The sequence below is a fragment of the Ceratotherium simum genome, chromosome 14, assembly GCF_057802395.1.
Source record: "Ceratotherium simum simum isolate JZ-2026a chromosome 14, ASM5780239v1, whole genome shotgun sequence".
In the NCBI taxonomy this organism is placed as follows: domain Eukaryota; kingdom Metazoa; phylum Chordata; class Mammalia; order Perissodactyla; family Rhinocerotidae; genus Ceratotherium; species Ceratotherium simum.
Genome location: NC_141913.1, coordinates 6,780,191 through 6,805,020, shown reverse-complemented (window position 1 = coordinate 6,805,020; position 24,830 = coordinate 6,780,191). Strand labels below are relative to the sequence as shown.

The window sequence follows — 24,830 nt, the reverse complement described above, 5'->3', positions numbered from 1 at the left end:
AAAATTACTGGCCAGTCTCACTGAGGCTTATACAGTGTCAAGGACTCCTGAAGATCTGGGGCGCTTTTTACCATAGCTCTTGGGTATACACAGATAGTCTTAAAATTTCCATTTAACCAATTGTGCTTTTAATCAGATGTTTGATATAACTTGCGTTTTGACTATGCTTTATTTTTACCCAGGGAATGTAAGAGTACCTGAGGAACTGAAGTTTCCTCATGCTTGCTGTGTCGGCATTGCTTCACAAACCCACCTTAGTGTACTTAATCCAGCTGACCGCTGGCTGCAGGTCAGCATTGGGCTTCTCAGTGTTAGTGTTAATGGTGACAAGGTAAGCTTTCTATGTCTTTCTCCTTTGACTTAGCAATTGGATTTTGATTAATGCTGGATTTCTCCTTTGTCTAGTACTCTCTTTTATACTGCAGAGTATGTCCTCCCCCCACCCCTTATACCTTGCACAGAATCATTGGAAGGATGTCTTTTTCTCGGTCACTCCTTTGTTGTTGTACTTCCAGTATAAGAAGTGAAATCTGAATGTTTCTCATTTTCTATCAGTTATTATTATTATTTACTTATTAATCATTATATTTCATTGTCATTTATTTATAAAATCATGTAAATGTGCTTTTAGTGCTGTCATTTACACCACAGACTGAAAGCTCTGAGTTTCTGGTCTCTACTTGTCAGTTTTGTTAAATGTAATTGAATATAAGTTACTGTCGTTTATCAAAATAACAAAAAAAAACACAAGTTACTCTTGAGACCTACGCCTACATTTAGTAAGTAGAGTCTTTTTGACTAATTTATCTGATCATGTTCTTACATGATCTTTTGAAATACCTGGAAATACAGTTTTAGCATTAACTATTAGAGCAAGGGTGTCTCACATGATCAGTTACAGCTGCTAAAGTTCTAGACTCTAAATCTCCTTTCATGATTACAATAACCATTTGAACATCAGTGAATAGGGAGAGTGAGAAATACGGTCAGCAGTTCTTGTTTTGGAAAGTCCTGGTTTTGTGACTGCTACTTACAGACGAACATCGGTGGATGGGTTTACTCTCCCCTTTTACCTCCTAGTAATAACCTTTATTTACGTGATAAAATAAAACTGTGTCTACCCTTTCTCTCCCTTTTTCCTAGTCTTTCCCCTCTGATCCTGAGGTTAGATGAAAAGCAGGTAATTGGAGAAAAGGGTTGAGAATGGAAGGAGGAGAGATTGGGGTCTTTTGAGGGGCATGTAGGAAGTAATGTTGTCTCTGGAATAGGAGTAGAAAAGAAGATCCCCATTTACAGTGAGGAGGGAGGGGTTGGAGTGAGACACAATTGTAGACTTGGAGGCCTGATGAGGTATCTTAGAGATCAGTCTAACCCCCTGCATTATAGAGCTGCAGAAACCAGGTCCTAGGGTGATGTACAGGGCTGTGAAGTGCTGCCATTTTCAGTGCCCTTTTCAAGGAAAGTGAGAGTATAGATAACTTACCTTCGTATGTCTTCATAATTTTGACTAATTGTACCTTAATGATAATGAGTTAAAAGACTTGGGTATTTTTGAAGAGGTAATAAATGTCTACATTTGGTAGTTGAAGTGACTGGGAAAAGGGATCTTAAACTAGTTTGTTCTACTTTTGATTTTCATTGTGAGGCATTTCTTAATGAGCCATGTGACTTTTTTTTTTAAAGGTGGATCTTTCAGCATATCCTTGTTTAGTTTTCAAGAATAAAGTCATCATAAGACCTCATGCCACAGAAGAGATAAAAGTACTTTTCATACCGTCCAATCCTGGGATTTTCAGATGTACGTTCAGTGTTGCTTCTTGGCCATTTTCAGCAGATGCTGAGACAATAGTACAGGCAGAAGCCTTGGCAAGCAGAGTCATTCTCACCGCTATTGCTGAGACCCCTGTGATCGAGGTAACTATTTGTGAGTGGGTCTTTGTCATACCCGGCATTTTTTTTTTTCCGGTGAAGAAGATCCATCCTAAGCTAACATCTGTTGCCAGTCTTCCTCTTTTTTTTTTTTTTTGCCTGAGGAAGATCAGCCCTAAGCTAACATCTGTGCCAGTCTTCCTCCACTTTTGTGTGTGGGACGCCTCCACAGCATGGCATGTGAATGGAGTAGGTCCACATCTGGGATCCGAACCCACAAACCCGGGCTGCTGAAGCAGAGGACGTGGAGCCTTAACCACTTGGCCATGGGGCCGGCCCCCATACCTGGCATTTTAATGAAGTCTGTTTTACCTTAGAAATAATATTTGGGGAAAAATGAATTTGTGGGCAAATGTGCCTCAAAGTTACAATTAAGCTAAACATCGCTTCTTAATGTCTTCTTATTCCAAAATTTAAAATTATTTCTGTTTTACAGAAACACAGATATACTTGCTAAGATGTTTATAAAGCGAAGTATAACATTAAACCCTATTTTCCAGCTGGTTTCTAGTATATATGTAATTTGATGTGCACTTAGGAAAGTACCATATTCATAGTCTTCTTTTTTATACCTGAAGATTATTTACTAGCTGAAAAAGTTTCTCTTTTATAGTCACCCATTTTGTGAAAGTGAAAGAAATTAGGTCTAGCCAAGTTGGGATAATGAAGCAGTTGTGGGATTATATGTGTCTTTAGGACAATGGTTCTTAACCCTTGCTGCACATTGGAATAACACTGGGGGTTTTAAATGCACCCCAATGCCTTAATGTCCCACCCAGACCAACTAAATGAGAATTGGGGGAGGAGGGAGGACATGGCTCAGTATTGGTAATTTATAAATCTCACCAGATGATTACAAATTGCAGCCTTAGTTAACAACCACAGCTGTACAAGAAGTGTCTTGTCTTAACTGATTGTGAGTGAAATCAGAACTAACATATTGAACAAGATTAAGGAATGTATGAGGGAGAGATGGGGAGGATACAAAACAGGAAAAGCAGAGCAGCTCTTCATGATAATTAAAAATCAATTGATTCCTAATATGTGAATTGAAACTAACATGTTTGTTTAACCACACTTACCAGGTGTTACTGAGCTCCTACTACAGTTAATTTGTTGTTTCATTCAACAAAGCTCTGTGATTCTGTTTAGAGGTTGGATGTGGGGAATGAGAGGCAGGATAGCCTCCTGAGAGGCTGATGAGAATCATTCAGTGTTTCTTTTCACTGTGCATGTGCCTTTTCTTACCTTTTCCCAGGGGCAATGCTTAGTAACTTAGCTGAGCAATTTTTTAATTTTCTAGGGCATGGAAGAGGAAGTAGAGTTTGTAGAAGTTCTCATATTATAAACTCTTAATGATCTTTTTCTTTTTGCTTAAGTGCCATTTTATATACTTGTCAATCAGCTCTGCAATGCTTGCCATTCTCTAGGACAGGGTTTTTTCAACTTTGGTGCTATTGATATTTCAGCCTGGATAGTTCTTAGTTGGAGGTGGGGGGCTGTATAGTGTAGGGTGTTTAGCAGCATCCCTGGTCTCTACCCACTGGGTGTCAGTAGTGTCTCCTTCCTGCAAGTTGTGACTACCCAAAATGTCTCCAAACATTACCAAATTACCCGCACTTGAGAACCGACGTCATTAATTTTTTGTATTTCAATACATTCTGCTGTACTAGGCTTTTGTGCTTGACCTTAAACAGCTTACATTTTTGTAGCAGTTTTGCTACAAAACTGCTTTTTGCTTTGAAAACTAAGCAATATTTGAAGTTGCTATATTTTGAGTGGCTCACATAAGTGATATTTAATAGTGTAAGGCAGAGGTTCCCAAACTGGTCTGCTCATTGGAATCACCTGACAAACTTCAAAAAAAATGCTAATATCTATGTCCCACCTCCAGAGATTGTGATTTTATTCGTCTGAGGTCTGTGCTTTGAGTCCCACATACATGCAAGTTTGGGAACCACTGGTGTAAGGGATGGTTCAGTGTTAGCCAAGTCAGTGAAAGCTTTCTTGGAGGCATGGAACTTAGAGGAGTATTTGGGCCCTAAAGGACCAGCAGGATTTGACTAGGGAATAATATTCCCCATGAGAGATAGTTTAGAAATTTTATACAGAGGCCACATCTGTAAAAACTGTTAGATTGCTTTCTTAACTTGATAAAGGATCTCCCAGGTCCCTACAGAAAACATCACATTTTGTAGTATATGTACTTTTATTTTAGCTAGATATTGCTAAATTGCTAATTTATGTTCCCAGAGTAAAAGTATGAAACTTTCTAGTATTGCTAACATTTGTTATTGTTAGATTTTAAATTGTTTGCTTACTTCTTGGATGTGAAAAAACTTGTTTTAATTTGCATACTCAGATTACTAGTGATGTTGAGCATCTTTTTCTGTGTTTGTTAGCTATTCTGGTTTCCTCTTCTCTGAACTGCCTGTTTATATTTCTTGCCCTTTTTTTTATTGTTTTGAATGTCTTTATTGATTTTTGTAGATGTTCCTTATATTCTGGAGTATAAATCTTTGCTAATAATTATGCTCTGTGATTATTTTTTCCCATTCCTTGGCTCTTCTTTGCAACTCTTTTTTTTTTTTTTTTTAATCGGGCTAAAACTCTAAATATAGCATAGTCAGCTAAGACCCTGTATCCCAAAGATAAAACAAGGTTTGTTTTTCCTCCTCCAAAAAAGTATCCCTCGGAAAAGAGGGAGGAGTTGCTTCAAATTCACTCTTTGAGTGTAATGCGTTAGCCTGTAATTTATTTATTTATTTTTTTTGTGAGGAAGTTCAGCCCTGAGCTAACATCCATACCAGTCCTCCTCTTTTTGCTGCCAACATCCGTGCCCATCTTCCTCCACTTTATGTGGGACGCCGCCACAGCATGGCCTGACAAGTGGTGCGTCGGTGCGTGCCCAGGATCCGAACTGGGGCTGCCAGCAGCGGAGCGCGTGCACTTAACTGCCACACCACGGGGCCGGCCCCTAGCCTGTAATTTCTTGAATGTTAGTTTGGGACATTCTGAAAAGTCATTTGACATAATTGATTTAAAAAAACCCAGGAGATTAAGAAATTGAACCAGATTCAGTGATTATTCCTGGTGGTGTGTAAATGTTGGATGTTATACGTTAGCCTCTTCAATATCACGTTAAGAAAAATTATGGGTAAGTGGTTAGATAGGAGAAATCTTGAATGTATATTTATAGGATAAATAAAAACAACTACCCTATGTTTTATGAAGGAGTGTTTCAGCTTGGAGTAACTTTCAGTGACAGCATCACATATAGATTTAAAAAGTGCTGTGGTATCAGTTTGGGTGCACATGAAGACTAAGTTTTCTGGATGCCTGAAGACAGCTTGGAAAGTATCTCTAGTGATGAAGAAGCCACCAGTACTGATGATCCTTGTCAGAGTTTGAGTACTCTTGTCATCTGACTGGAATACTCTTCCCACAGATCATCGCGTGCCTTACTTTCTCACTTTAGCCAGATCTCTGCTCAGATGTCACCTGAACACCGTTCATAGAATGGCAGCCACCACCTGTCTCCTCATCTCCACACTCCCACTTCCCTTTAGCCAGCTTTACTTTTCTGTTTAGTACTCTTCAGCTTTTGACATACTAAATATTTACCTGTTTATTGTTATCGTCTGATCCTGCTTGCCCCCACTAGAGTGTAAGTCACTTGGGGGCAGGAAGTGTCTCTTTTGTTCTTTTCCAGAAGTGTGCTTGGCACATAGTAGGGACTCAATTAATAGCTGTTGAACTATTGACTCAAATACAAAGTGGAAATAGCAATATTTCTAAATTTATATGGTTTTTTAAATATTGTATTACATATTACATATATATATGTACCCAAACTGAAAAATATAGTCAGCTATTACCTCCACATTGCTAAAGGTTTATGTGTTGAAATTGGCCAAAAAGACTTTTTTTATCTTCTCTTTGGGAAATTGGATTGTTGTGTATTTTAAAGTACATTTATAGTTTCCAAATGTGTTGGGGGTGTTTCAGCTACCTTCCCCCCATAACCCCAACTTTGTGGTCAGAATATGGGTGGGAGACGGGGAGGGAGAGGGAGAGAGAGAGAGATTCTGTGGTCTAGTATGTGTTCAGTATGTTAGTGTTTCTTATGTGCTTAAAAAGGAATGGTGCTTCTCTCTTTTAGGTGTAGAGTTCTTTTATGTGTCATTTAGCTCTGGTTTGTTGCTCTGTAGTTCCTATCTTTTGTATCATTACTGATATTTCTTTTTTTTTTTTTTAATTTTATTTATTTATTTTTCCCCCAAAGCCCCAGTAGATAGTTGTATGTCATAGCTACACATCCTTCTAGTTGCTGTATGTGGGACGCGGCCTCAGCATGGCCGGAGAAGCAGTGCGTTGGTGCGCGCCCGGGATCCGAACCCAGGCTGCCAGCAGCGGAGCGCGTGCACTTAACTGCTAAGCCACAGGGCCGGCCCATTACTGATATTTCTGTTTGCTTAATCTTTTGGCCTCTCAGGGAGGTGCTTATGGATTTGTCAGTTTCTCCTTATAATTATATTGATTTTTGTCTTGGATATTCTACACGTATGTTGTTACATGTGTTTAGGCTCAGGATGGTTTTATCTTTTAAGTGAAGTGGTTCCTTTTTTTGTTTTTGTTTTTTTTTTGGTGAGGAAGATTAGCCCTGAGCTAACATCTGTTGCCAGTCCTCTTCTTTTTGCTGAGGAAGATTGGCCCTGGGCTAACATTTGTGCCCATCTTCCTCTACTTTATATGTGGGACACCACCACAGCATGACTTGATAAGTGGTGTGTAGGTCCACGCCCAGGATCCGAACCTGTGAACCCCGGGCCACTGGAACAGAGTACGCAAACTTAACCACTATGCCACTGGGCCAGCCCCAATGATTCCTTTTTAAGTAACAATTCTCTTTTTTCCTATTGTCCTAAAGTCTATTTTGTGTGATTTTAATATTGTATGTCTTTTCTTTTGTTTAGTAATTTCCTAGTATATCTATTTCCATCTCTTTATTTTTTAGTCTTCAACCTCTATTTTGTTATAATGTCTCTTAAAAACTGCTGTTTTTTTTCCCCCCACCTTTCCTGACTCCTACTGGATGGGTTATATTTTTCTTTCATCCTTCTTTTGCATATGCATTAGTCTGGAAGTTACACATTTCTATTCCCTTTTTTTTTCCAAATTGGCTACTCAGGTCTAAAATTAATCAGGAGCTCTGTTTTATTCCCAAACAACACAAGAAGCTTGATTCATCTTAATGCTGATCTTTTCCTTCCATATTATCATTGACTAATATTTTAGATCCAAGTGGTTTTATATTTGTTTTTTATTTTTTATTATTTTTTTTTTCCCCCAAAGCCCCAGTAGATAGTTGTATGTCATAGCTGAACATCCTTCTAGTTGCTGTATGTGGGATGCGGCCTCAGCATGGCTGGACAAGGGGTGTGTCGGTGCGCGCCTGGGATCCGAACCCGGGCCGCCAGCAGCGGAGCGCACGCACTTAACCGCTAAGCCACGGGGCCGGCCCCCCAAATGGTTTTAAAACTCCAACATTAAACTATTTTTAACAGAATCGTCAAGTTATTTATACATTTTTTTGCTTGCCATTGCTTCTTGAATCTTCTGTTTTTCCCTTCTTCATGGACTCTGTTCTCTTATCTGTATTTAAAATGTACTTATAATTTATTTCAGATTATTTCTAGTTCTTCAGGTGCTAATTCTTCTGTTCATTAGTTTTGCTGGGTCTCCCTGATTATTTTCTTCCTGTGGTTTCTAATTTTTTAATTGATATTTTAAACTTTTTAATAAGAGATCATATTCATGGAGGCTGCTTTTCGTTATAGAAATCCCATGTGTTCTGGTTTTTCAGAGTGTCCCTGGAGAGCACTTTGCATAAATACTGGAGGCACTAAAGATTTCAGTGATTTTCAGCTTGGAGCTCCCATACCTGATGTGGCGTAGGCCTAGGGTTTCACTTTCCTGCAAATGATCTTCCAGTGCCCACTCATCCCTGGGACAAGCTTCCCTGTTGTCTCCTCAGACACGTAAACAGAGTTTTTCCAGTTCCCTTTTCATAAAAAGGGCCCTTTGAATTTCTGCGCTTTATGCAGGGAGTTCAAATTTCATTCCAGCCTCTCCCTGCCCACAACAAGCTCAAGGTCCTACCTTCTGTTCTCAGGAAGGTATTGAAGCTCACCCACTTAGGGGATGAGTTGACCCTAAACCTTCATGGGCTGCCGTGGAAGTCAGCTGCCATTTGCCAGTCTGCTTTTAATTTCTGTTTATGTTTGGCTAAGCCAAAAAAATTCATGTGTGTGTGTTAACTATTATCCAGCATTTCTTTTTTTTTTTTTTTTTTTAGAATTTTATTTATTTTATTTTTTTACCCCCAAAGCCCCAGTAGATAGTTGCATGTCATAGCTGCACATCCTTCCAGTTGCTGTATGTGGGACTCAGCCCCAGGATGGACGGAGAAGTGGTGCCTCGATGTGCACCCGGGATCCGAACCCGGGCCACCAGCATTGCAGGGCGCGCACTTAACCACCAAGCCACAGGGCCGGCCTTATCCAGCATTTCTACATGAGTGGGTGTGAGGGGTCTGTGTTAGGTTGGTTTCTCATGTTTAAAGAAGTCAGTCTGTCGTGATGGTAGGCACTCATTTTAAACTTTTGATATGTCTATTATGATATCATTTTAAACATTTCCAGTATTGTCAGAAGTTTGGACTAAATCTGAAAATGCCAACATATGTTTTGAAGGGAATTGAGAAGTCAGTATTGTAATAATAGAGCTCACTGAAGGGAGGCTTATATATTTTATAAAATTGTCAGTTTGTCTTAAGATCTAACAGTCTTTTCAAAATAACAACCACTAAGATATTGCTTTGTTCTGTAGTGTATTTAGGTACATAGACTACCTCAGAAAAAGAATTTAATATTTATTTTTGTAGAAAATAGCAATTGTAAGGGCCAGCCCGGTGGCTTAGCGGTTAAGTGCGTGCACTCCGCTGCTGGTGGCCCGGGTTCGGATCCTGGGCGCACACCGACGCATCACTTCTCCGGCCATACTAAGGCCGCGTCCCACATACAGCAACTAGAAGGATGTGCACCTATGACATACAACTATCTTCTGGGGCTTTGGGGGAAAAAATAAATAAATAAAAATAAAAATATAAGAAAATAGCAATTGTAAAGTAGCCTGCAGAAACTTAAGTTTACCTTTAATGCTGACTCTTTATTTGTGGCTAGAAAGGGCAGTGATATGAACATAAGCTGTGATATTTATTAATATATTGCTTTCTATAAATCAGTCTCTTTTTTTCATAATTAAGTAGAAACAGAAAAGAAAGATGTTCTTGATTTTGGTGACTTGAGTTATTGCTTTTTATAAATCAGTCCTTTTTTTTTTTTCCATAATTAGGTAGAAACAGAAAAGAAAGATGTTCTTGATTTTGGTGACTTGACTTATGGAGGCTGGAAAGCTCTCCCATTAAAATTGATAAACAAGACACGTGCCACCGTGCCTATCAGACTTATTATTAATGCAGTAAGTACTAATGTACAGTAAGAAACCATTTACAGAGCACATTGATTTGGAGTTGTAGATACTGCTATATCATTCTTGGTCAATTTTTCTTATAGAAGTAAATTTTTTTGTTAAGGATTTTGTCAACAAATTTAACGTAACACCATTCGCTTTATTGAAACTAACTCTTCTATTTATGAACAGAATGCCATAGCCTGGCGCTGCTTCATGTTTTCCAAGGAACCTGTCCATGCTTCTGTAAAAGCTGCTCCTCATGCTGACATGATTGCTCAGCTGGCAGCTCCCTCTGTGATCAATCACATGATGCCTGCCAGTTACGACGGACAGGTAAGCAGAGTGGATCGAAGATCTGGTTTAGAATTGAAGAAGTTAAGTTTCCAAACTACTTTCTTTCATTAAGACTTTAATCTTAATGCCAGTGTACCTTTAAAAATTTTTTTATTTGTTTTACAGGATCCAGAATTTCTGATAATTTGGGTTCTTTTCCATAGTCCAAAGAAACGGATCACTTCTTCAGGTATCACGTTTACGTTCTGTGGGAATTGGTTTACTCTGTAGCTAAATAAACTACAAAGTTGAGGCTTATTTCCTCCATCAGTAAATATGAATACTTTGAGTAATTTGTCAAATATTTTATGTTGTTTTAAAAATGAGGCAGAGAGCATGCTATTTTGAGTCAAATCCATGTAATTGTGGGTAACCCAAGCAAGTACCACTGTAAGCTTCTGGGATCTTTTCTGTTAATTGATTTTTGTCACATCTACCAATTGGATGTTTTCTTCTTTTTCTCTCCTTCACTCATTTTTATTCCTCTTTGAGTTCTTTAAAAAATCATCTTGCTCAAGATTTCTTGTGACTTCTGATGGCATAGTGTTGGACCACTCGTAGCATTTAGAATTAAATAACTCTGTGGTGTCTAAACTGAAAGAATGAACTTTTATAGAGATTCTAGACTCAGCAGAAGAATTCTTGGCAAGAGTTGATATAGAAGTTGATAGCCCAAACCCTACACCAGTCATTAAAAGTATTTGTCTTCGAGCAAGAACGGGAATAGCTAGGATACATGCTCCGAAAGACTTACAGGTACCCTGAACTCTTCTCTTTGCATTATTTTATATTCAGGTTAATTTCATTCTAATAGTGATATTTGTTTAAAATGCATGTTTTACCCCAATCCTCTAGACTATGCACTTGTTTGCTAGTGTGGCTTCCTCAACAAAGCAGCACTTACCTTTGAAAAATGCCGGAAATATTGATGTTTACTTAGATATCAAGGTAAGAATTGTGTCAGAGTGCTATAACATAGTATTTCCTCACACTGTGATATCAAATGGAGGAATCTGAGAGTACTTTAAAAGCTTGGTGTTGTACTAGTATAAAATAGATAAGGAACTTTAAATGTGACATCTATCTAATGTTTTATATATAAGAACCAAGTTCTAGATTATTTCCTAAAAAATGTATGTTATCCTGTGGCTAGGTGGATTTGAAGAAGAGTGATCCACATACGTAGACATTATTTCTGAGACGTATGGGCGAATGAGAGGGTGTTAGTGACCAGGAATTAGAGAAAGGGTAGAAGATAAAGTTTGTTATGGAAGAGAAAGGAGAAAGAAGTACCCTTTCCAAGAGAATAAGACAAGGTGGGACAGTGATGGACAAAGAGAAGGGGGAAAATAATATCACAGTAAATGGGAAAGACACATAAGACAAGGAGAGTAACTGTGTAAAAGCTGTATTTACATAAGTCGGCATTAGTTATAATTATATAAATATTTAGATCCCAGATCAAGGAAGTCACTTTTCCGTGGATCCAGAGAATCTCTTCCTTAAACCTGGAGAAGAACACGAAGTTATAGTTTCATTTACTCCAAAGGATCCCAAAGCCTGTGAGGAAAGGTAATATAAACTTGTGTATAATGACAAGTTTGTACTCCTCTCTCAAAACAGCCACTTACTTAAGCTGTGCTTTAATCCACAGCGTGAATGATAGAGTACATGTTTTACCTCACCTAATAGATGATATAGTTCTGTTTAACCTCCTTAATTTAGCCTCAGATTTTCCTTTTTTGTTTACTAAAAATCTCCTTTTAAACCAGCTGACTAGAATTTAAGAAATCACTATTTTCAAGTATATTCTGAGAAAAGTAAATAATAAAATGTTAATCTTGATGTTTCTCGTTAACTTTTTCTTTCTCTCCAAGGAAACCATTGATTGACCTTGTCAGTTGTTAGTTTAAGATACTTTTCCCCACTGCTTCTCCAGTCCTGTGACTTTTTGGCATCCAAGTCATAAGTGAATATCACCTCACAATTGTCAGAGCACCATTGTCATTAGTATTTGAACTTGCTTGATAAACCTCTCTTAGAAGCACACTATCCTGAGACACACGTGGCCTATCCCCCACCTGAGGTATAGAATGTCCTAGTGTGCTCAGTCTGCTACTGTGAAGAGCTGGCCTGCGCAAATGTGAAGACTTGTGCCCGGAATGCTTACCCTCAACTTCACGGTTAACTCCTTCATCTGGGAAGTTTTACTCAATTCTTCCCAAATTCCTCATAAGTAGTCTTCAGTAGTATTCCTGTAGCCCCGTAAACTTCTCCTGTCCCACCGTATAGATAGTATTGTAGCAGTCTCTTTCTTTGTATTTTCCTCTGGAATATAAACTCTAAGGGTGGGAATGTCATTGTATCCTCAACGCCCAGCTCAGTCTCTGGGACAAAGGAATCATGTAGGAAATAGTTGCCAAAAGAATTGAAATCTGAACATTCAACTTAGATGGTTTTCTTTGTTAGGATCTTGAAAATATTTGTGCAGCCGTTTGGACCTCAATATGAAGTGGTGTTAAAAGGTGAAGTAATTTCTTCAGGAAATAAACTTGTGACACCTGGACCTTGCTGCTCAGATATTCCATCGATTTTATCCAACAAGCAGTTTCTGGCTTGGGGAGGTGTCCCTCTTGGTAGAACACAGTAAGTGTGCATATAGCAGCCTCTGAGTGCTAAGATTTTGCTGTCGTCACCTAATGTTAATCTCCACTGTATTAATTATGACCATCAATGTTTTTAGAATTGAGATAAAGCTATCTCATACTTTTTTTTTTTTATTTTTATAATTTCATTTATTTATTTTTTCCCCCCAAAGCCCCAGTAGATAGTTGTATGTCATAGCTGCACATCCTTCTAGTTGCTGTATGTGGGACGCGGCCTCAGCATGGCTGGAGAAGCGGTGCGTCGGTGCGCGTCCGGGATCCGAACCCGGGCCGCCAGCCGCGGAGCGCACGCGCTTAACCGCTAAGCCACGGGGCCGGCCCTATCTCATACTCTTTAATCTTCTTATCATGAATTCAGATTTTTTAATTAAAATTTCACCTCTTTTTAAAATGCAATCCAAAAAAATAGGTTTCAATTTTCTTAAGCTCTTAGGTGAATTCTCTGCTGATTACCAAATTTAGGCAATTAAGAGTGTCTTTGTTCCTTCTCTGGAAAGCACTATGGAAAGGTCGGACAAAAAAATAATCAGAGACATGGCATTCTGTTACAAACTATTTGGTGAATACTTCTTACTGTAAAGAGTGCAAGGGGTGTCTAATAGAGCAGATATATTCTGTCTCAGTTTAATGTGAATTATATCTCTAATCTTATTTTTATCTTTACTTTCCTTATACGTTATGGATAACTCTGAGTTAATAAAATTCATTGGCATATAATATGTAGTAAAGTAATATTTTTTCCCTTTATAAACTTAGCAACATATCTAAGTTTTTTTTACCAACCTCAAATCACTAAGCACTTCTAATTAACAACCTAGGAAATTATTAAACCTGAATATTTACTCCTTCATATTTTGCACTTTTGTGTTTGTCCTAAATGTTTTACCCATACATTCTGTGGTACCTGAGATATAGGAAACTTCTGGTTGAGTCTCTGCTATAGATGTGAAGAAATTACCCCTTTAAAATTATAGTTTTGTCAGTCCAAAAAGGATCTAATTGAACCTCCTTACTTTATAGAGTTCATACGTCTGCTTAACCATCCATGTAGTTATCTGTGCCTTGTCTTGTTCCAAAAGCAGCTTATAAGTAAGGGCCATGCCAGTGTGGGGAATTGAGCTGAAAAGCCTGTCACGCACCCTGACAGGAGTTGGGTAGATGTCTTACCTCAGCCTGGAGGAGCAAGAACGGCTCTTCCTTAGTCAGTTGATGGTATGCCACACAATGGCTAAAAGTGGGCTTGTGAAAGTAACAATTCCAAAGAATTAAATAGATAATATACATGTTAATGTATGTAAAGTATTTAGTGCAGCATATAGCTAAATTATGGATTTGTGTTTCTTTAGTTCTCACTCCCATCTTGGTGTTCTGCCTGGAACAATAATTTTTCCCACCACAAATAGCTCCTGCTAGTCTTCTGTAAGGATGTTGCAGCAGTGTTGGTGATAAAGAGGTGTACTGTCTGCTTAAAAATGAATCTTCCTATTTTCTCTCCCATTCTGAAATGTCCTAGGAGGCAGACAGAAGCTGTGACCTGATGGATGCTGAGAGAGAACTCAGAAACAGGGCAGGGAGATGATGATGCCCTACTCGGTGCTCTTCCTGTGCAGTACTTGCCTGCTCCCTGCCCTGCCTTTGTAGAAGGTGCTTGTTGCAAAAGGGAGATTTAGTGAGCTCTTCTTCCAGAGTATGGAGGAAAAATTAATAGGTGTAATCTAGGGGACAATATTCTCATTGAGTTAATGGGTTTTGCTTCACTTGCAGATGGGAATGATAATTAATAAAATTATGTTTTCTATGGTGTAAAGTGGTCCAAAGTGGTATTTCATTCCAACTTGGTATTTTTGCATTTCTAAAGTTCTGCTTTTTTTCATATATTTATTCATTCATTCTAGTTTCTCTCTCATACGTGTGCTTATATACTTTGACTATTTGTTGGTGAGGATTTTAGTATTTTTTTCTTATTACTTTGTCTGGACTTTATATAATAAAAATGTTAACCCTTTTTATTTTGTATAGTTTATTTTTAAAACTAGAAACTGAGCCCCCCTCACTTGATAACTCTACTACTTGAAAATGATAACTACATTTCTTTAAAAATAAATAAATAAAAATAAAAATTTTTTAAAGCGATGTTTTTTTCAGGTAAGTCTTTCCCAGTCAGTGTACCTGTGGAAGGCTTTTCTCAGGTGTCCTGTTATCCAAAGGTCTTAGATTTTATTCTGAGGTTAAGCTCAGCAGCCTTTCCCTTTTAACGCAGGATAGACAAGACATAGACCACAACTTAAATAATTTAACTGCCGATCTTCAATATGTGAGTAAAACAGAGATTTACTCCTGTATTCTCTATTCTCCAATGAAGAGAGGATTCATATACTTTCCAAGATGGAAGGATTTTCTTAATACCAGCCACCTGGTATTCATATGTCCATTCTACTTGCATTGTAACTTTAAAAGTAAGGTTAATTCAATATACTCTTTAAAAGACTACTTTGTGCAAATGAGTCTCTTAGAGTGAAAAATCTGGCCACTGTGCCTAGGACCCCTTGTTTCCATGAAAGTTAGGTATTTGAGCTAAGTGTGGTATTGACTTAATGACTTAATGAATTTGTTAATCTGGATTTTCATTGATTGTTTAATAAGACAGATAATACCTATACATATAGTATAAATAATGAGGACAGCTAAGGAGCTATAATAGGAGAGAGATTAAACTAAAAAGCTTCTCTAAAACAGTGAGTCTTGAGCATATGTTTTCAGAAATGTAGACTTGTAGGACTTTGGAGAGAATTCCAGGCTGCTAAAATGGCATGTGCAATCAGTCCATCTCTAAACATTGCAGTTGGTTTTAATTGGCTTTGTTTTTATGATTGTAGCAATATCCGTGGAGGAAAACCACATTTAAAATGTGTAATTGTTTTTAGGCTTCAGAAACTAGCTTTAAGAAATGATTCTACGTCTACAACCCAGCATTTACGACTGCTTATTAGAGGACAAGATCAGGATTGCTTTCAGGTTTGTAGAGTGCATGGTTTTTTTCTGTTTTGCGTTCCATCTGGATGCGGAACACTTACATATGCAGACTATTTTGTGTTATTCATCTTTGAAGCGTTTATATTAATGGTATGTTTTATTTGTGCTACTGCTTTGTTTTATGCAATGATTGTTTTTAAATTGTAGCTTCAGCACACTTTTGGATCAGAAGAGCGATTGACCAGTAACTGTGAGATCAGAATTCATCCAAAAGAAGACACAAACATCTCTATATTATTTGCACCTACTCGATTGTCTTGTATGTTGGCTAAACTAGAAATTAAACAACTTGGAATTAGATCACAACCAGGCATTAAGTTCACGGTAAAATCATGTTACTGGTTTTTTTCCTCCCATGGAGTTTATGATATGTTAGAACTATTAGCTTAATATTGGTTAATTATATATATTCTGCTTTTTATAAGTCAAAATATATAATTGCTTAGATTTACAAACAAGTTAGAATTATATACTTTGTAGAATTGTCATATTATAAAAACAGCCACCATACTGTTCCTGTGAGTTCCTATAAGTAACAATCTCTTCCAATGCTTTTAAAAAGTTTCATTTCAGTTTGAGAATTTTGAAATGTACCCGACTTTTCAGGAACACATTTTTTGGTAAATCCAGATTGAACTGTTTAAGATGTTGACTTTCCAAGTAAATTTTACTTTTTCAATTCGGCAAAATATCTATTGACACCATTTAGTAGACTCTGTTCCAGATATAGGGATACATAGACAGGAGTTTTTGTATTTTATTTCTTCCCAGCATAATTTTGAAAAAGGATTTCAAGTCATTTCTTTAGATACATTTAGAGCACTAAGAGATAAAATCATTGAGAAAAAGAAGAGAGGACAAGATAGTTCAATGACACTCAAGCTCCATGCAAGTGCATACCTTTTAGTTAGTGGGGCTGGTGGCACTGACATTTTGGTTCATTTCCTAGTGTCAAAATTAACAATACCTAGAAGCTTTTTTTTTTTTTTTAAAGATATTTATGGCAGATGTAGCTTTTTATGATGTGGGAGCTTGACATATTCTCTGTGGAGCTCTTCAGTTGGCCCCATGAGCTTTGGTGGGCAAAATTGTTTAAAGATGTAAGTGGTTTCATTTTTAGAACTAACGTCCTTATGTGTGAGCCCAGGACACAATGCCAAAGCACTACGTACTCTATTGATCTGGTTTCATGTAAGGATCAAGTGGTTTGTGGAGAGGACTAAGTGGGCTATATCTTTCAGACTATCCTTAATACATTTTGATTAGTTTCAGGTTTACTGGCCAAGATTTTGAGGTTATTCTTAAGCAAGAATCTCTGGAGAACTAATAATTCCCTGGTGGTTTAGGGCAGAACCATTTGATTTGACAGTCAACCAAGGAGAAGTTTGGGTTGATGTCTTCTTAAGACATATCAGGATCCTAGTGGGAATCCTTACCTAGGTAGGTGCCACCTGTCTTCTGTCAGAGGTGGGCTGAACAGGGACGTGAAGTGCACAGATGAATATGGCTTTTATCTCACAAGAAGACTTAGACTATTAACATTAAGGTATCTTTGTGGAGATAAGTAGCCTGTTATAGTGGTGGAAGTGCACTGAACTCTAGGGATGAGAGAATCCGGGCCTCTATTCCTCACACTCACCCTGGATCAGTCACTTCATTTGCTCATGCTTCAGTCCCTTATCTGAAATGCAGCTAATTACCACCATAACTTCCTGGTTTGGTTCTGAGGAACAAATGAAATTATCCATGCTTTGTAAATTATAAAGCATTATGGGACTGCAATAAAAATATATTTATTGCATGCTGTGAGTGTATGCCAGGCACTGCTCTCAATCACTACATGGATTATCACATTTTATCTTCAAAACAACTATCTGAGATCTTACCACCACATTCTACACATGTGGAAACTGAGGCCTGGAGAGATGCCTGCCCATGGTCGTGCCTCTTACATGCCAGTAAGTGATCCAGGACGGGTTCAAATTCAGGCTACCTGACTGCAGAGCCTACAATTATCTACTGTGTAGGCTCTAGGTATTCATCCTAGCTCTCTGTTTTCTAGTCCTATATAGAACAGCAATTCTCAGCCAGAGGCTGTTTTACTCTCTAGGGGACATTTGGCAATTTCCAGAGACATTTTTGGTCGTCGTAACTAGGAGTGGAAAAAGGGTGCTCCTAGCATCAAGTGGGTAGAGGCCAGGGATGCAGCTAAACGTGATACAGTGCACAGGATGGCCCCCCACCACAGTGAATGATCTGGCTCAGAATGTCCATAGTGCCTAGGTTAAGAAACCCTGCTCTAGAGCCATAGTTTTTCCTGTTGAATCTTTGGATTTGTTAGCATTAGTCAGATTTCATTTTATTTAAGCACTCTTTCTCTTAACCTTTTACTCGGTAGTGATTTGTGATTTCTTCGAAAATATAGGAAGAATACTTATATTGAGTGTTTTCAAAAGCTAACTTTTTCCCTATAATTTTCTAGTTTCATACATAAGATTTATTGCAAGTTTCTGTGGGAAAAGAAAAATTAGAAACACTTTTGGCTCCTGAAACTACCAGAGCTCGTTCTGAATGAGGTGGGATTTGTAGGAACTTCAGATCTAAAGCCCTTTAAAATGCTATTAATTTTAGCAAGCCAATACTAATTTATGAGGAGCCTAAATTTAATTTTTCAAAATGTTATTTTGATTAAGTGCATTACATAACTCAAAATAAGCTATTGATGTTTTCAGGTTTGCAAGGGATTCTTTGGAACTTACTTTAATAATTAGGAATGAAAGATCATTTTTAAAGGAGTACATTTTAAAGGAGTACATTTTAAAGGGTACGAAAAGTTTGTTTTCTAACAGGTTACCTATTTTCCTCCATTCTTATTTATAAAGTTTATTCTGTGAATCCTTGTTCCTGGTAGCCCTGAGCCCTGTGGAGGCAGCCTGGCTCAAGGACAGCATCAGTCAGCACCTAAAGGCTGCGTTCAGTCTGGCGTCCAGGGCATCTGTCCTCTGCGAGTTGTTTGAGTTCTTGGCTTCTATTTGGTCGCTTTGGCATGCTTCTCTCTGACTCTGCTAGATCCAAAGCTAACAGGATTATAAGACAATAGGTTTTTCCCCAAAAACATTTTATTTCAAAAATTCAGAATTACTGGGAAGTTGAGAGAATTATATGATGAACACTCACATACCCTACCACTTAGATTCTACAATTAAGGTTTTGCTATATTTCTTTCATCACGTATCTAACCATCCATCAATTCATCTACTTTTTTTATGCATTTCAAAGAAAATTACGAACATCAGTAAATTTCACCCTAAATACTTCTTAAGCGAGCATATCTATAAAGTACTAATTTTTTTATTTCTTTATCATCTAAGCTTGGCTTTTATAACAATGAAATAATTATTCTTAGCATATTGGAAGGTAATTAATTTTGCAGCTCTTTGATTTATTTTTCTCTCAAGAAAAAGTTTTTCATATAATGCTGGACTGGAACTGGGGTAACTATTAGCCAAAGTACACAAAGAATAATAATTTTAATTATATTAAATCTATATGTATTTTTTTCTCTGACTAAAGTTTAATCTTCTGCTTTCTGCTTACCTAGAAGTAATTTTGGATATATATATATTCTGTGCTTTTAGATACCTTTGTCTGGATATGGAGGAACAAGTAATCTTATTTTGGAAGATGTTAAAAAATTATCTGACAGTTACATGGTAACAGTGAATGACTTAATACCTGGCAAAGAAAGTAGAATTGTTTTTTCTGTTCGTAACACTGGCTGTCGGGCAGCTTTTGTTAAAGCAATAGGTTTTAAGGATTCTCAGAAAAAAGTTTTGCTGGATCCTAAAGTATTAAGGATTTTTCCAGATAAATTTGTGCTCAAGGAAAAAACACGAGAAGTAAGTATAAAAGTCTCTGCATTAAAAATATGAACTCCTGCTTTTCTTAAATTAGTAATTATTTTATGGCTAAAAACAAATAATATTTGAAAGTAATATAGGAATAGAAGTACTTATCTGATCTTCTTGGAAATGCTATATATATTTGCATTCATGTCTATTTTGACTGTTTAGGCTCATATGACAGTTTATTCAGAATGAAATGACTTCAGAGAAATATTTAATATTCACTCCTGATTTTTTTCTTGGCACCAGGATGTTACTATAATATATAATCCATCATACAGAGAAAGCAATTATAAAACCGCAACAGAACTATCAACTATATACTTCTTTAGTGGAGATGAAATTTCAAGACAGCAGTATCGAAGGTAGGTTATTTATCTTAGACAATGTTGGGAACTATTCAGTAGAAATAATGAAGTCTTAAAAAAAGGTTTGGGATTTGGAATTTATGGAACATGTTGCACTACTTATTAGTGAACCGGTAGATGAAACATCTTGGTAAAATTTGTGTAGCTGATAAACTCCCAGAATGTGAGGGAAAAAAACCTGTAGGAAAGTCATCTTCTATATTTGCAGTGTGTCATCTTTTCAAGACATATCTATTGTGCCTCTTTTTTACTCAAATAGGAGACTCAGACTTCATAATAGGAGCATCTTCATAATGACTGTAGATCAATTTCAGAAAAGATTTAAGAACTACTGAAAGAGAATATTGTATAAACACACCCAACTTATTTGGAATATTTCTGGGAATGTTGTGAATTATGTGAAAGGATCAAGTCATATTTTAGAAATGTGTAGGATGTTTAACTCAGCTAACTACTTAAAGCATGTACTTCTAGAAAATTTGGTATATCTAGTTTAAATATAGTTTTAATATGCTGAAATGTTGTCAAATTTAGGTCTAGTTGTGATTTAAATATAGGTAACATTCTTGTATGTTGAATTCAGGGTTCTTGTATTATAAAATTTTGTTTCCTAGCCTACAGGACCTGAATATAAGTGAAGCTCACTATGTTTCATCTGTTAGTAGGAGATCATTAAATCCCAGTAGAGGAGGGACGTATGCATAGCAGTCTTTCCTTCTAACACTTTGTTCTCTGCTTTGTTTTATTCTGATACATAGTTTAGGAAATTGTTTTGTTTTATTTTTAATCTGTTGAGGATTATTAGAATGCTTAAAAAGAGAGAGTGTAGTGGTAAGTTGCTGCATGATGTTAGAACAGACCCAATGTGAAAAGCTCAACTTTGAACCTGGTTTTGTTTCTCAATTAAGTATTTTAGAAATAAACTGACATTTGGAGAAATTAGATTACTAGGTTTTTTGGGGTTTTTTCCTTTCTCTTTACTGGGATATAGAAATGAGCATATTGTTTTAGAACTCCCTCTTTGCCACAGATTTACAGTAATGAGATTTCTCTTGTTTGTGAACATCTGAGTATTACAGAGACATTTACATTTCAATCTAGAAGAGGCCAGATAAACATAGTTGTATAGTAATTTAAATGTCTCGCTCAGATGTCTTATTTGTATCATTTTCTTAGCATAATTTTTTTTCTGAGACAAATTTCTAACTATGACCAAATTATCGCAAATAATGAAAATGTAACACCTGAAAAGAATCTAATTTTACTATTTTATATTAGGGACTTCTTGTTTTGATGTTAATATTTAACTGAAACTGATGATTGTACTCCCATATATAACTTCTAAGGGAACTTCCAAAACAGGTTTTCTTTTTAAAGTTACTTATATTAGGATTTAAGACATGAGATCTATGTGCTAATGTATGATGCTGTTATTGGAATTTCCCAAATACACTAATGAAAATCTGATTAAGATGATTTTAAATGTAAATTTTGAACAAAAATCTCTACTGGCAGAGCCCTGTTGCATAAACCAGGGATTATAGAACAGATACTTCCAGAACATAGTGTGCTGCAGAACATTGATTTTGCTGAAGCATTTCAAGATGAGCTACTAGTAACTGAAGGTAAGAATTTCAACATGTCTTAAATCTTTTGGGTCATTTGTAGTGTTAACTAGGTCCAGTGATTGATCTAAGAGGGAAGAGTGTGAGTTTAGATAGGGCGTCAGGCTGAGGTTGAGCCACAGTTCTGCTGTATGACTTTGGACAAATACATCACTAAAATTCAACTTCCTTATCTGTAAAATGAGAAGGGGAAGAATATCTAACTTCTCATCCATACAGAATTGTTGTGAAGATAAAATGAGCTTTACTCTGTAAATGTTAGATATAATTAATATATTGTTGCACCTATTCTATGGGTAGATTTGTAAGCAGGAGGAGGAAAATGGTCATTATTAAACTCAAATTAGTTACCTTTTTTTTTTTTTGTGAGGAAGATCAGCCCTGAGCTAACATCCAATGCCAATCCTCCTCTTTTTGGTGAGGAAGACTGGCCCTGGGCTAACATCTATGCCCATCTTCCTCTACTTTATATGGGACGCCGCCACAGCATGGCCTGACAAGCGGTGTGTCGGTGCGCGCCCGGGCTCCGAATGCGGGCTGCCGGTAGCGGAGTGCATGCACTTAACTGCTACTCCACAGAGCTGGCCCTCAAATTAGTTACTATTTAAGATTTAATGATTGTGAACTTACACTCATTTTAAGATTTCTGTTCCATTGTGCCTACTGTACGATTTATGAAGGATGTGATGGTGGCAAAAAAAAAATCCAAAATAGACAGTGGTGGAGTGACTCTAACCTAGATGTTTAGCCCTATTTGAGCTAAACACTTCAAGTATTTATTGGTGTTTCTTACTTATACAAAAAATATATATTGAGACATACAAATTATATAAAAATATACAGATTTTCACCACAGTATTGTTGATAGTAGCAAGAAGTTAGAAGTAGCCTAAATGCCCAAGAATAGAGGATTGTTTGGTTATGCAATAGAATATTTTGAAGCTATTAAAACAATTATATTCTATATTAAATGATATGGAAAACTCTTATTAAGAAAAAATTATTTTTAAAGCTTGCATAGTAAGATCTCATTTTGCTAAAAATAATATGTCTATGTATAGTTACATAGGTAAAATAGCAAGAGTATACACACCAAAATATTAACAACGGTTATGTTCTGGTGGTAGAATTTTAGGTGGTAGTGTTTTTCCCCCCTATTTTTGTTTTCTAATTTTTTTTAATGATGAAATATATATTGCTTCTGAAATATGAATGGTAAAGGAAAAGGATATTTATGGTGATGTAGAGTAGTCTGTGATCTTTTCAGTAATTAGAAATCTAGATCATCTGCTCAAAGGGAAGGTAGGAGTGGTTAGTTAAAAATAATGAAAAGATTTGAAATGGATCTTGTCAACAATGTGTTAAGGGAGCAGAGTCTGGAATGAACCTTGGATTTGGTGTTGAAATTCAATTCAAGACCCATCTGTGCCAGTTCATCTCCTCTGAGCTTCACCTTCCTTATCTCTTCCTCATAAGAAAGATCCCAATAAAAGAGTTAAACTGAGCTATGCTATGTAGATGGAATACAAACACTTAGTAATGTATTGCAACAATAGTGAAGACTGATTAAAACTAAGTAGTGTGAGTTTATAGTGGTTCAGAACTTGGCACAGTTTCGTGATTCAGCAATGTTTCATTCATTCATTGAATGCACGTGTTTGAGAGTACAGGGTGCCAGTCTGTAGAGGTGAAAGATGTAATCCTTGCCCTTTAGGGGTTTACAGACTAAGGGGAAGGCAGATGATTAAAGTACAGTATGAAAAGTGCTATGACAGAGCTGTGTTTAGGAGTCTGGGAGAGCACAGAGAAAGGGTACCCCACTTAGAATGAGGTGACTCTTGAGGTATCTTGAAGAACAAGGGGAAGTTGACAAGGTGAAGATAGGGACCAAAATGGGGAAGGATGTTCCAGGGAGAGAAAGCAAAAATTCAAGAAATGTGTTATATTAAGAGTCGTGTTGACAAACCCAACCAAGAGCTCAAGTGACCTGCTGAAATCACCCATCTAAGATGGGTTTGAGTTGAGACTTCAGGTGGGTCTTTGGGACTCCAGATTCCACCTCAAGGAATACTGGATTCCTTGAGATGGTATATTTATTATCCAGACGAAGGGAGGAAACAATGCCACTTTGTTTTGTGTTCATTAGTATGGTAAATCACCTATGAGAATGTTGCAATTGAACCTTTTACATGATTATTTTGAATAACATTTGTTTGAGCATATTAGAAATATTTGTAAATCTCACTTTTGCAAAATGTGTAATTAGTGGCAAATATTTTTACAGTTGATTTAAACTTTTATAGTCAGATGTCTTGGTTATTACAAATTTCAATGTACACTTACTGTGTTCTTTTAAAATTCCCATTAAAAAAGTAATTCTTAATATCTATGTATAGAATAAAAACATATACTGTAAAATTTCTTGTATATATAAGTTCAAGTGGACTAATCTAAAGATGTTCAACTCCAGCCCTATTTTATTGATCTACAGGATTTAGTTATATTAATATTTACTGGTTTCTAGATTTGCTTAAGTTAAATGTCTGTGAGACTGCCGCTTATAAATTGTGTACTTTTAACTTCTTTGTGCTTCTGATTCCTCATCTTTGAAGTGGAAATAATAATACCTTCCTCAAAGAGTTGTTCTGAAAACTAACTAGGTTAATATATACAAAGGGGTTAGAACAGTGCCTGGCCCACAGTAAGCTTTATATAAATGTTTTTTGCCACATATATCTTTAAAAACATTCTTATTTTAATGCTCACAACAACCCCTGACATAAATTTTTACTCCATATTATACTTGAGGAAACTAAAGCTTAGAGAGGTTAAGTTGCTAAAGGTCACAGAGCTAATGATTAGCAAAGTTGTAGTTCAAATCCAAGGCCAAAGTCTGAGTTTCCTGTCATTGATGCTGAACTGCCTATAATCAATAGTACTAAAAATCAAAATGTCATTTACCCCAACCTAAGAAAAGAATATCTGTCGCTGTAAATATATAAATGTATCTGTTATTTTATGATGTGATTATGTGAAGATTCTTGTATCTCAAACAGTATTTTCTGTTTCAGTGTACGATCTTCCCCAACGGCCTAATGATGTTCAGCTCTTTTATGGAAACATGCGTAAAATTATACTTAGAGTAATTGGAGAATTCAGAGATTCCATTTCCAGCAGAGAATTTCTTCAGCCTCCTTTCAAAGCTAACTTAGAATCTACAAGGTAAAACAAACAAAACATCTTGCACCAGATTTCAAGATTATTTGATTCACAGTAGAGCTGATCTTTTCCCTGTACTTTATTTTTTGTCTCAAAATGTTTATTTCACCTTTATTTTTTGGTTTAAGTTGAAATAATTTCAAATTTACCGAAAAGTTAAAAAATAGTACAGAGAACTCCCATCTGCTGCCTGCGCTGGGATTCCCAGTTGTTAAC

General features: G+C 36.7%; 1 protein-coding gene across 12 annotated transcripts in view; it reads left to right on the top strand.

The window, feature by feature from the left end:
- Positions 1-24,830, top strand: part of LOC101394358 (nucleoporin SEH1) — a 164,090-nt gene that overhangs the window by 115,004 nt on the left and 24,256 nt on the right. For 10 of the 12 annotated variants that reach the window (XR_015554247.1, XM_087438928.1, XM_087438927.1 and 7 more), the window contains 15 exons: positions 183-331; positions 1,684-1,914; positions 9,346-9,471; positions 9,655-9,798; positions 9,925-9,988; positions 10,415-10,554; positions 10,654-10,746; positions 11,252-11,370; positions 12,268-12,444; positions 15,389-15,479; positions 15,645-15,821; positions 19,136-19,396; positions 19,652-19,767; positions 21,286-21,395; positions 24,467-24,617. Coding sequence is in view for 11 of the 12 variants with exons in the window: in XM_087438928.1 (XP_087295054.1) it covers positions 183-331; positions 1,684-1,914; positions 9,346-9,471; positions 9,655-9,798; positions 9,925-9,988; positions 10,415-10,554; positions 10,654-10,746; positions 11,252-11,370; positions 12,268-12,444; positions 15,389-15,479; positions 15,645-15,821; positions 19,136-19,396; positions 19,652-19,767; positions 21,286-21,395; positions 24,467-24,617 (2,149 nt within the window). In the remaining variant the exon portion in view is untranslated. The remainder of the gene's footprint in view (positions 1-182; positions 332-1,683; positions 1,915-9,345; positions 9,472-9,654; positions 9,799-9,924; positions 9,989-10,414; positions 10,555-10,653; positions 10,747-11,251; positions 11,371-12,267; positions 12,445-15,388; positions 15,480-15,644; positions 15,822-19,135; positions 19,397-19,651; positions 19,768-21,285; positions 21,396-24,466; positions 24,618-24,830) is intronic. The other 2 variants (XM_087438931.1, XM_087438929.1) reach the window with 2 other exon arrangements.